The 10,868-nt window shown below is 51.0% G+C and overlaps 3 protein-coding genes across 3 annotated transcripts; 2 read left to right on the forward strand and 1 right to left on the reverse strand.

Annotated features, from left to right (window-relative positions):
- Positions 1–420: 420 nt before the first annotated feature.
- On the forward strand, positions 421–1,652 carry MIND_00899800 (Short-chain dehydrogenase/reductase family protein; the record flags this gene model as incomplete). The annotated part of the gene is made up of 6 exons (XM_037365643.1): positions 421–520; positions 568–670; positions 722–1,212; positions 1,263–1,392; positions 1,441–1,546; positions 1,605–1,652. Exons 1-6 carry the CDS (start codon positions 430–432, stop codon positions 1,650–1,652), a joined length of 969 nt encoding a protein of 322 aa, XP_037218885.1. The 5' UTR covers positions 421–429.
- Positions 1,653–1,675: 23 nt separating this feature from the next.
- Positions 1,676–3,178, reverse strand: MIND_00899900 (EHN domain-containing protein; the record flags this gene model as incomplete). Its single annotated transcript, XM_037365644.1, has 7 exons — positions 1,676–1,838; positions 1,881–2,061; positions 2,104–2,360; positions 2,409–2,505; positions 2,558–2,600; positions 2,646–2,803; positions 2,851–3,178. The coding sequence occupies 7 exons, from the start codon at positions 3,176–3,178 to the stop codon at positions 1,676–1,678; spliced, it is 1,227 nt and encodes a 408-aa protein (XP_037218886.1).
- A 755-nt stretch (positions 3,179–3,933) lies between these two features.
- On the forward strand, positions 3,934–5,511 carry MIND_00900000 (uncharacterized protein; the record flags this gene model as incomplete). The annotated part of the gene is made up of 5 exons (XM_037365645.1): positions 3,934–4,585; positions 4,637–4,943; positions 4,996–5,143; positions 5,195–5,295; positions 5,352–5,511. The coding sequence occupies 5 exons, from the start codon at positions 3,934–3,936 to the stop codon at positions 5,509–5,511; spliced, it is 1,368 nt and encodes a 455-aa protein (XP_037218887.1).
- Between the last annotated feature and the right edge of the window lie 5,357 nt (positions 5,512–10,868).

Consider the following 10,868-nt stretch of genomic DNA (forward strand, 5'->3'; position numbering starts at 1 on the left):
CTGCTTTGCGAGATGATTTGTAGTCTGCTGTATTCTATATCACTTTCGAATTGAAAGATTATGATCTTGTAGTCCACAAACAATGTCAAAAGTGAGCGAGGTTGAGAAAGTAATAGTAAGGGAAGTGGTGAGACCGACGTGCGCGACGTTGATGAGGCCAAGTTGGCATTGACGTTGCTGAGTAAGTTTGGAGTAAGTAGCATTACGACTTCGATGTTGCTTAGAAGTTACAGTAGCAGAGCAATTGCGTAGGTTTCACAAACACTTCGGTTGTTCGTCAGCGGCCCCGGAAAGCTGATTCATTCCCCATTCACGGGAATTTAGTAAGTTCAAGCATCCTTAACGACTTATAAGCTTTGTGCGGACGCTCAAGCTGATTAGAAAACAATCCAACTATCACAAGAATCCGAGTCAAATCTATCAAAACTGATGGTTAATGAGAAAAACAACAAGTTTTCTTTCGAGACTTCTGCCGAAGACGTCGCGGAAGCATTCTCTCGCGAAATACAAGGGAAAAATGGTGAGCTACGCCAACGACGTTGGGCAAGTGGCTGAACATCTTCATAGTGCTTATCACCGGTACCTCGCTCAATGGGATCGGATACGAGACCGTCAAAGCAATAGCCAAATATGCAAAGCTTGTCGTGATGACCGGCCACAACGCAGAACGGTAGCTTGCCAAATGGCCAAGCTTATCTGGAGTTACTGACTCGTCGCGTAGTTTGCAGCTTGCGGAACAGGCTTTGAAGAAGGACAACCCCAGGGCCAATCTGAGACGCCTCATTGTCGACCTTTCCTCCATGGCTTCTGTTCGCAAGGCTGCAGTAGAAGTTCTCGCATACCCCGAGCCGCTCCATGTCCTCATCCACAACGCGGCCGCCCATTTCGGGCCACAAATCGCCCTCTCAGCTGATGGCCTGGACAGCCAGTTCGCAACAGATCATGTCGGCCCGTTCCTCCTCACGAAGCTGCTACTCCCCAAGCTATATGCTGCTCTGGACAGCAGCTGGAAGCCCCGTGTCATATTTGTCTCGAGCCTCGCACATTCTTGGGCGGAGAGCATCGACTACGATCACCTCCTGAAGCCTAAGACAGGCAAGTATGAGGCATTCAACGTGTATTGCCAAGCGAAGACCGCAAACGTGATAATGGGCATCGAGCTCTCCCGCCGTTCCAAAGGCCAAATTTTAGGTTATAGCGTGCACCCCGGTGGTCAGTCTCCATATCGGAATCATTCCTTTGAGCTCAGTAGTACCCGTCAGCAATCTTCACGAACGTACATAGCAATCCGGACGTCATCCCAATGCTGCAAGCATTTGGCAACTTGACGGAGGACGGGAAGCCCAACACAGAGAACTTTCAGTGGAAAACGCTCGGCCAAGGCGCGGCGACGTATGTAGCCCAATCATTCGCGTTTCATAATCGCTTGACTGTTGACAGGACCGTCGCGGCCGCGTTTGACCCCAGTCTGATCGAAACTCCAGGCGCATATTTGGACGACTCGACTGTTGCCAACGCGTCCATTTCGGCGCACGCGGCTGGCCCAGTAAGTCTTGCTGTTTTTCTTGTCTTTCTCCTGACGATTTTCGGCCAATGGGGAAAAGTTGTGGTCTCTGACAGAGCAGATTGTGGGCGAGAAATTCGAGTTTTGAGCATTGAAGTAGCCTTTATACAGTTAATATCCTGTGAAGCCTGGAACGACACTAAACGCTGGTCCATCCTTTCCAAACATTGTTCTCAAATCACCGACTAGGAGGTCCGGCATTTCATGAGCTGCAAAGTGCCCCCCACGATCATGCTCGGCTTCGAAGACAACGTTGCCAAGTAGGCGGGCCCATCTACAAGCATAAGAAAGTGCGAATTATAGAGCCAAAACTCACAAACGCGGCGCGGGAGCAAGCTCTTTCGGGAAGAAGGAGATGCCCATTGGAATTGAAGGAACGTTGGCGGGATCTTTGAAGCGCGTGTCAGCTTGGTCGCCTGCGGCATTCTCGAAGTAGACACGGAGAGTCGCTGCTGGCCCAGAACGGGAAAAGTAGTAGGACGATATCCAAGTCAGAACTTGCAAAAGTTCAGCCAGGAAATACGCATGTTGACACCCACCTTCGTCATCGTCCCAGGTATAAGAATCGGACCATTCGACGAGCTTTTCGTATATCCACGCAAGCAGGCCGACAGGCGAATCGGAGAGTGCGTAGCCAAGTGTTTGGGGTTTGGTAGATTGTTGCCTCATGTAGCCTATGCCCTTTGTGGAAAACCATTTTGTCCTCTCCCGCCCCGCCTTCTCGACGTCAGTGAATGGCGTTATGAGCGACTGAAGGTAGGCAATCGGATGGGCGCGGAAAGTCGGAGGTGAAGCTCTGACCGACGTTGTTAACACCAGCAAGACAACGAGAAAAGTAACTCACATTGGAAAATTTGTATGCCATGCTTTGCTATGCTTTCCTCCATAATTGTGGGCGATCCTCCGTGTTATTCCAAAGCCAAGATCGCCGCCCTGCGTCACTAGAGGCCATAATGAGCGTCAATGGTGCAATAGATAATGCTCTATATGTACCATATCCATTGTATCCCAGCGCTAGCATGAGCTTGTGGCAGACCTGTCGTTTGTTAATGAGGGCTATGCCATGGTGAGGTATTCACACCTCCGCATACTGGTCGCGCTGAAACCCTTTCTTTTTCGGCGCTTGGGAGAACCCATATCCGGGCAGGCTAATTGCAACCACATGGAATGTGGGATGCTCTGGTGGAGCCTCGACAAGTAAGGGGAGGATTTTGCGTACTTCAAGGAAGTTTCCCGGCCCTGAGAAGTTGTCGATGAACGAAAAGGAAAAGATACAGTTCACTCACAACCATGAACGAATAAGAGCGGAATGGCATCCGCTCGCGCGCTTCGTTGGTGGACATAGTGGATGTTTAGCGTCCCCTGCCCGTCTATATCGATGTCCCGCGTGAATTGGGGCAGCTCTTCGTTGATTTGCCGCTCATGTTCACGCCAGTCGTAGCCATGTTGCCATCTGGCGAGCAAGCGGCGGACATCAGCAAGTGGAACACCATAGTCCCATCCTGCTTCATCTAGTTCGTCGGGCAGACGGGAGAGGGCCAGCTTTTCGCGCAGCGCATCGAGCTCGGAGTCCGAAACGGCGATGGCGAAAGCATGCTCGGCTGTTTCCGTCATGCCAGACAGATGAGAGTCAAGAGAAAATGAGGATGGTTAGTCATCGAATGCACATTGTGAACAAATTGTGAAGTCCCAAAACGTTGGATGGGATTATGTCGCAATTTGTCTGGCGATTGTGGCAAGCTTAAGTGAGGGGTTTGCAATGAAACACGTGACAGTACTTTTCTTTTCCGACCAGGCAACGACCAGGTCTCATTGAGTCATTTTCACCTTGGACGATATTAACCTTGCCTTCTCCCAGGGAGTATACGCCAGCGACGAAGCGTTCCTGAAAAGACAAGGCTGAAGTGGTGCGTGCTTGCTACTGCCTGACAATGACAAAATTGATTCTGCATTCGCGACAGCTAGCGCATCTGGTTGTTATGCACTGTTCGAAACTTCCTTGGAAGTAACGAGTACGGCATGGACTCAGGACGGAGACAGAGACTATTGAAAGAGGGCAAGCGGGAAGCAGATATGATTGCCTGGAGTTGACGGAGCATACTGCATCTAGGCTTCATGATTGGTGCGTTCCGAAGGAAACTCTTTGTTCTTTACTTCGGATTAAAAGCTGCCAGCAATGACCATTTTGTTTGCGACATCATAATACCATTATGGGTTATCGAGACTCGAATTCTGGAAAGGAAGCTGAGCTACTCCAAGCCTGAGTTCGCACAATAGAACATCTCTACTTATGGCTGCATGACCCTGGTTAAGGAGTTAGAGAGGAGGGCTTATTCATATCATCCCATTCTTCGCCAACGACGTCCACCATGGAGAAGATCTCTGAGAACTGGACGCCCACCAACGTCACCACGACCTTCAAGCTTTCCACCACTACTCTGCCTGACGGTGGCCATCGTCCGACGTCAGTTGGACCCAATGTCGTCACAAGTATCTGTGGATTTGGTTGGCGCTTCCTGGTCCGGGCAGAGGAGCTTCCCAGACTGACCATGGTCGACAACGCGGGGGAGAGCGTCATTTCTTATCAAGTGACCATCCTTTTCGATCCATATCTGGTTGCCTCAGGAAGATATGGGACGGTATTGTTGCGGACGACTGTTATCCGTCTCCTGCCATCCGCACGAACGCCTCAATCGGAACAGATCCAATATGTCCTTCCATCGTCGACCGTTAGCGAGTTGGGCCAGTATATATACCCCAGCAAAGCCCGAGCACCAAGCATTATTTCCGTGTCACTTACATTTCCTGCATCCCTTGGCCTTACGCTTCCACGAACCTTAACTTGGAAGATGGAGGAGACTTTGGAGTCGACGTTGGATGGGAAAGAGATGGTCGATGTCAAGTTTTATGCGTTCAGTCGATGGAAACTTAATGCGGACGACAAGGGGGTCATCTCTCACCCGTTGCCGTTGTTTGCCAACCTGCGCCTGCTGGAAGGGTTTTCAGATGATCTTGACTCGTGTACGTCGTCTTTTCTGCTCTCTCACCACCACTTATCATGTATACCGGCAGTGCTCAAAGGAGAAGGCTTTTTGGAGGCCGCAATGACTGTGGACTTTGATTCATACGAGCCCGAGGACCAGGAAATCGATAGCACCGGCTATGGGTATGAGTCAGACAGCGACTTGGAATCCGACACTAGCTCCGAAGCAAACACTTCTGTAACTCGCCACAGAATTCGTAACGACTTGAAGGCAACGAGCGGCACCGATACCGAGGGCAAAAGCGGTCCAGGTGACATTGACGCCACCTTACCTTTGCATAAATCTCCTCCACGAAATGGTCGGGTAGTCGTGCTCAAAGGCACGGCATACAAAACGTTCGTGTTTCTCAACTCGATAACTGGCGAATGCCGTTGACTCTTTCACCAGATGGAAGGCGCTCCTCAGCTATCTGTACACAGGTCGCATTCAATTCCAGTCCCTCACTTCTCAAGCCGAAAAGCAGCAGTCATCGCCTGCACTCGGTGGATTGGGACCACACTGTTCTCCGAAGTCAATGTATCGGCTTGCGGACAAGGTACGAAGGCAATGACTTCATTCTGTGTAAGCTGACATCACCATCTTCAAGCTGGGCCTCCATGATCTCCAAGAGCTCGCTCTGCAAACGATCTCGGCGGGCATTTCACGGGAAAACATTATCGAGGAAGTGTTTTCGTCGTTCACGTCCATGTAGGTTCAACATGTTTGTGCACTACTTATCGCGACTAAGCAACTTCTGACCATAGGTATCCCGCGATACAAGAACTCCAAACAGATTTCCTTGTCAAAAACTTTCCTACACCTTCGGACGGTTTGGTGGAGATCACACAGCAGATCTGTGACGGAGAAAAGCCATATTGCGCAGGAACATTGAAGATGGTCCTCGAGAAGTTGGCCAAGCGTTGAGTGTTTAGTGTGGCTTACCTCAAAATTGGCACCACGAGTATGCCCGGGCCGCTGAAAACTAGCTTCTTGATACATATTCCTGTTTTATCATTTTACCTCCCTTCTTCTGTCATTCCGCCGTCCCGTCGAGAACTTGACCTGTTCGTCGTAGATATTCAAGTTATATGTTCTCACGGAGCTAATGTGACCTTTGCGGTGCTCAGCTTGAATCTGAGCTTCACAGATATTGCACTGATATGCAAATTGAAGAACAGTAGATCACACTCAATCGACCTGTGACCTGTCGCTCATTGTTACCGATTTTTTTATGAGAATGACAAAAAATCACCAGCGATATGTCGATCCTTTCTCTGTTCAAAAGCTTCTACGAATTTATCCTGCTCTCAGGCGTTATAGATAAGTACTTAGTTCTCCGATGGCGCATCTTTGGATCATGATCGATCAGGGACTCTGTGTGATTTCGTGACTTTTCATTTCCCTTCATTTCCCCGTCTTGCCTCGTTCATCCACTGAACTCCCATGAAGAGTCGTTTCCTACCGCTGTATCTCCTCTGTCTCGAAGTGTGAATGTGTGTGTCTTTCCACTGGCAAAGTACATGTCTTCGACTCACACGTGCCTCATGGCTGCCGCAGGTAAAGACAGGCACGAGCTCCCGCCAGCACGAGGCTCCCTCGAGGCTGGGAGTTCCGAGTCAGAGGCGGGACTCTTAATAGCGATGTGTTCACTGTTTTCCCAAAATCATCAGTCTGGAGACTGGGAGCCAAGTATCCGAGTCTGTATTCATGCACATTCATCACGGAAAATAGAACGAATGGCAGCGTCTCCTCGTGGTCTAGACATTGCCCGAAGTCGAGAAGGCAGCAAAGTGTTCAGGTGCGTAGTGCTATTCTGAGTACTTTTGGCACTGAACTACGAACCAGATAAGCACGCGTCATGACAGACATTGTTCTCGCTTTGTTCATCAATATTTCGGAGACTAGACAGTCTAGACTGTTGGGAATACTTAGCTGGGAACGCTTGGGCAATGCGGAATGTGGGCTCAAGTGGGTGCTAGCCGAGCGATTTCGACAGATCCTGCCGTTAATGCTACCCACCTTTCGAGGTTAGGCCCCTCCTTCATCCCGACTCGGAAAAGAGGGCTACAGTGTATTCCATGGCAACGGCATACAGATCTCGGGACTTTTGCCTGCTTTCGGGCTCTTACTCTGGCCTTTTTGAGCAGCCTTGGCTTCACAAGCTGTCAGTGCTGAAGGACCAGCCGACACAATTCCGGCGGTTGTTCCTCTCCGGTAGACATTGCAAGGACCCACACCGCTCATCCGGGGCTAATGGGCAGCATGGGAAGACGTCGGCTCGCGAAGCGAAGGACAAGGTCATGCACGTGACAGCACGCGAAGCCTATTTTTTCCAACGCCCTCCACCAGCGCAGGTCCCCCCTTCTAACCGCCTCCGACACGCTCGCAAACGGACAGCTGGCACGCTTTTTAGAAACTGCTTCTCTCCGCATTCGGCTCGGCCTGCCCTCCTCCAGCCGGTTTTGGCACAGCAGGTCTGCCTCGTGGTAGTCGCGCGGCAGGATCGTCATAAGACGCCAGTAGCTCAAATGCTGCACGGCCTTTTGGAGTCTCTCCCTAGTATTAACGACATATCCCCTGCGAGACAAACACCCAGACTTCAAGCTGGAGAACCACTCAAGGCCGCTGTGGGCCTTATGGCTCCCGTGTCCGGGTGTTCAACGCCGATAGCCAGGCTTCCACCGGAAACACTGGAGGAAATTATTGCCTTCGTCCCGCAGGAATCGCATCTGGACCTTTCTCTCGTGTCGAGATTGTTTCACGCGCTCACTTTGCGGCACATCTATGCAGACATTGTTCTCCATTCGACTACGCCGGTGGCCCGATGTTGTAGAACTCTAGTCTACGGAAACCCCCTCGCAGCATCGTCAGTGAGAAGGTTCGAGATCTCTTACCCGTGCGTGTTTACCTAGTTCCATCCGCTCTCATTTGAACCAAGAATTTCTAGACCTAACCCGCGACGACCGTTCCTGCAATTCTACCAGCTGATTGGAAAGGCTCTCGAGAAGATCGTTAACGTCCACACGTTGGTTCTCCTTGCCTCCGACCCACACTACGCTTCCGTCTTAACCCCCAGAGTGACCCTTCCTCGTTTGGTCCATCTCAACTCCCAATTGTCGCTCTCGGATACCAGCGTCGGCGCTTTTCTCGCCCGCCATCGGCGCATCAGTTATCTCCAGCTCAATTCCCATTCCGCGCCAATACCCCCTACGCCGGACATAACCTTACCACAACTGGAGTATTTCAGCGGAAACAGTCTCTGTGTCGCGCCTGTCATTCAAGGCGGCGCTGCTTTGCGGGCAGCGTTTATCACTTGGGACGACATAGACGAGCCGGTACCGGAACCTGAAGAAGCGTTGGCCGCTCTTGAACGAAGTTGTACCGACACCCTCAACTTTCTTGGCTGTCGAAGACAAGGATGGAATATCGACTTGTTGGAACAGATATCGACACATCTCCCCCATATTTACGCGTTAAGCCTAACCAACTTGTTCTCCAGCTCTGACGCGGCGTTTCCTCAGGCGAGTACTGCATCACATTTCCAGTTTTTCATTTCTAAATTCTAATCATGGACGCAGCCTCTCGCAAATTTAGACGCTATCGGCAGATGCTTGTCGCGCTTTTCTTGCCTTCAGCGGCTGGTTATTTCCTGTGTGAATGTCTGGTACCCTTGGGAAGAAGGCGTGCTTCAAATGGACGAGGCCTTCGACACGGTCACATTGTGGGGTGCCCTCTGTCCGTCCCTCGTCGAATGCACCTTACCACGCAAGTCCTCCCTTTATTTCTGTTGATTTTTTATTCAGCATTTGCGTAGAATCGAATCGTATTCGGTGGATCCGGGTCTGCGACGACCTCTGGCTGCCCGACCTCTCACTCCCCCCGGACCACACCCACACAGGCATGCGTTGGCTATGGGCACGACTGCGCGAGAAGAGTTACGCGGGCTGGGAACGACTCGTCAGCAGTATTCCCAGTCGGCAACACCGCCGGCGTTTAACCGCGCTCCAGCACGCTGCCCTTTCTCGAGAATACACAGATGACGGGGTTGAGGATGGCGCCGCTGCTGCTGTCCGCGGTGTCAGACTGGGCAGTGTCGGGTGGTTTGACGACGAGGATTCAGACGAGAGCGGGTCTGAGGATGATTCGAGCCAGTGAGCTCGTTTTTATTTGGCTTGGACTTTGATACCCCATGAGACGATGCCAGTCTCCAGGACCGTGTTACCCGTAATCCCACTCAGTGATTACCCAAATGTATAGACTTGATTGGCCTACAGATTGTCGTTGTCAGCATCGTGAGTCGCCAAGTTTTAACAACCAGACATGAACATCATGATATTGCCGTATCCACACCCCGCACTAAATATTGAATCGCCAGCCACAGAATAACCGACACTGTGGAAAAGCTGCGCATTGGCCAATGGTGAGGCACTGTCGGAAGAAAGGAGAGGAAAGCAACAGCGGAGAGTGTTGTCATATGGAAGATTGTGAGCCACTGGCAGCCTGAGCCCCTACCAGAGAGGCGAGCTCTTCAAGAGCGCGGAGACTTTGAGGATGTGGCACCCAAGTAGAGCGGCAACTTTAAAGCTTGCGGGTACATTTCAACTGCAGTGCTGGTAACACGGGAGAGGAACGGAGAATCTGGTGACTTGCGCTTTTTCAGGACTGGGAACTGTGAGCTGGAAGTCGAAGTATAGCACAAGATGGATTGTAACTTGTCAATTTTAGGAAGCGAGCCGATTCTCCTGCCTCCAGGATATTCACTCGGTGTTCGGAATAGTTAGCAAGTGTTCGGACCTATGCAAATGTGTGAAGCTCAACCAAATGATTTGAAAACGGGGCTCGAGTTACTTGAGCTTGAGGCCACTGGCGCCAACTTGAAGTGAGTGTACATCGTCATCTTGATGGATGGATGGCCGTAAGAATCGCCATATACATCGCTGTGCAGCCAAGGTGGTTGAAGAGAACTTGATTTCGTGGAGGCTGTGACGAAGGCTGATATGATTTTGTTTCGCCACCTCCATCTTGATTTCTTCAAGTCGACAACCTCTTCCAAAATGGAGCCGCATACGCACGCTGCCTAGAACCCGAACGCCTGGCCGGTCGAACAAGCAGTCTGCTGCTGTTATAACGCCCAAACTGCGTTTCGGTTTCGACTACAAGCCTCCCATTCCCACCAAGTAGTTTGGCGTTATATAGGATGGGCCGAAGGTGCTGCTTTTGTACCAATATGCGGTGGAAATCCCACTCGCAGTCGAGCTTGGCGTCCACAAGTGCGTTTGCTTACCCGTCCCTTGCATGGCGACTAACCTTGCTCTCGTCAGGGCCAACGAGAACCTTCCACCCATCCCCGATGAGTACCTCTTAGACCGAGTTTAGGCTTGTTGAGCCTCCCTTCTGGTGCCGCCGACAATGCCATGGACGCAAAACGCTTTCACCATACCATCGTTGCACCCGCGGCTCTTTGCTAACCGCTCCGCGACATTCCTGACCATGTATACCGCTACACCAATAATGGATACTATGGCCTTCCATATCTCTGCTCGTCACTCTCCCATTCTCCCGCCACTCTCTCAAAGTTTATGATGTTGCCTTGCCACCTTCTCGTCCGATTCTCCGCTAACTCGAAACTTGCCACACTCCGAGCGCGAATTTGTTAGCCCCATCTCACTCCATCCAAAGCCTCCAAGCTCACCAAAACTCCGGGCCGCTTTCGCAACAAATCCTTCCACGCAACCCTGCTCTTTCCTTCCATCACCCGAAACGCACATCGCATGGCTCTTTCGAGTCTATCGCCTGGTGAAGCGTAATGACCATGGGAATCACAATTGTTTCCGGCCAAGAATAAGCGCAGGAACCCACCTGTTGGAGGCTTTTCCTGGCGAAATACGGTTTTGGGCATACCCGCATTCGCTTCGGCATCGCAAGCTGCTGGAGTAGGCATTATTGCTCGTTTTCGTACTCGTATTCCCAACGACGCCTTTTTTACTGTCCGCGGTTCTCAAATGGAATTTGTTTCTTGCCAAGAAAATGTCGTCCCGTCGGCGAGACCATTGTCGGACAATATACTCTATCGCTCGGGAGATATACATACGCTCTGAAGGCAGCGACCGATCATATGTAACTTATGGTGAGCAACAAATATCTTTCTCCTGTTGCTCTAAACTTTCAAGTAGTGTATGGAAGTCGTCGTTTGTCAGTCAGGAACATGCAAGTTTCCGACGTCAAGACTCCAATTATCGCCTTCATAAACCTCACCTTCAATTGTCTTACCACCTTCTGGT

Source organism: Mycena indigotica (genome assembly GCF_014461135.1).
Source record: "Mycena indigotica strain 171206Taipei chromosome Unknown Mind.scaff0007, whole genome shotgun sequence".
Classification (NCBI taxonomy): domain Eukaryota; kingdom Fungi; phylum Basidiomycota; class Agaricomycetes; order Agaricales; family Mycenaceae; genus Mycena; species Mycena indigotica.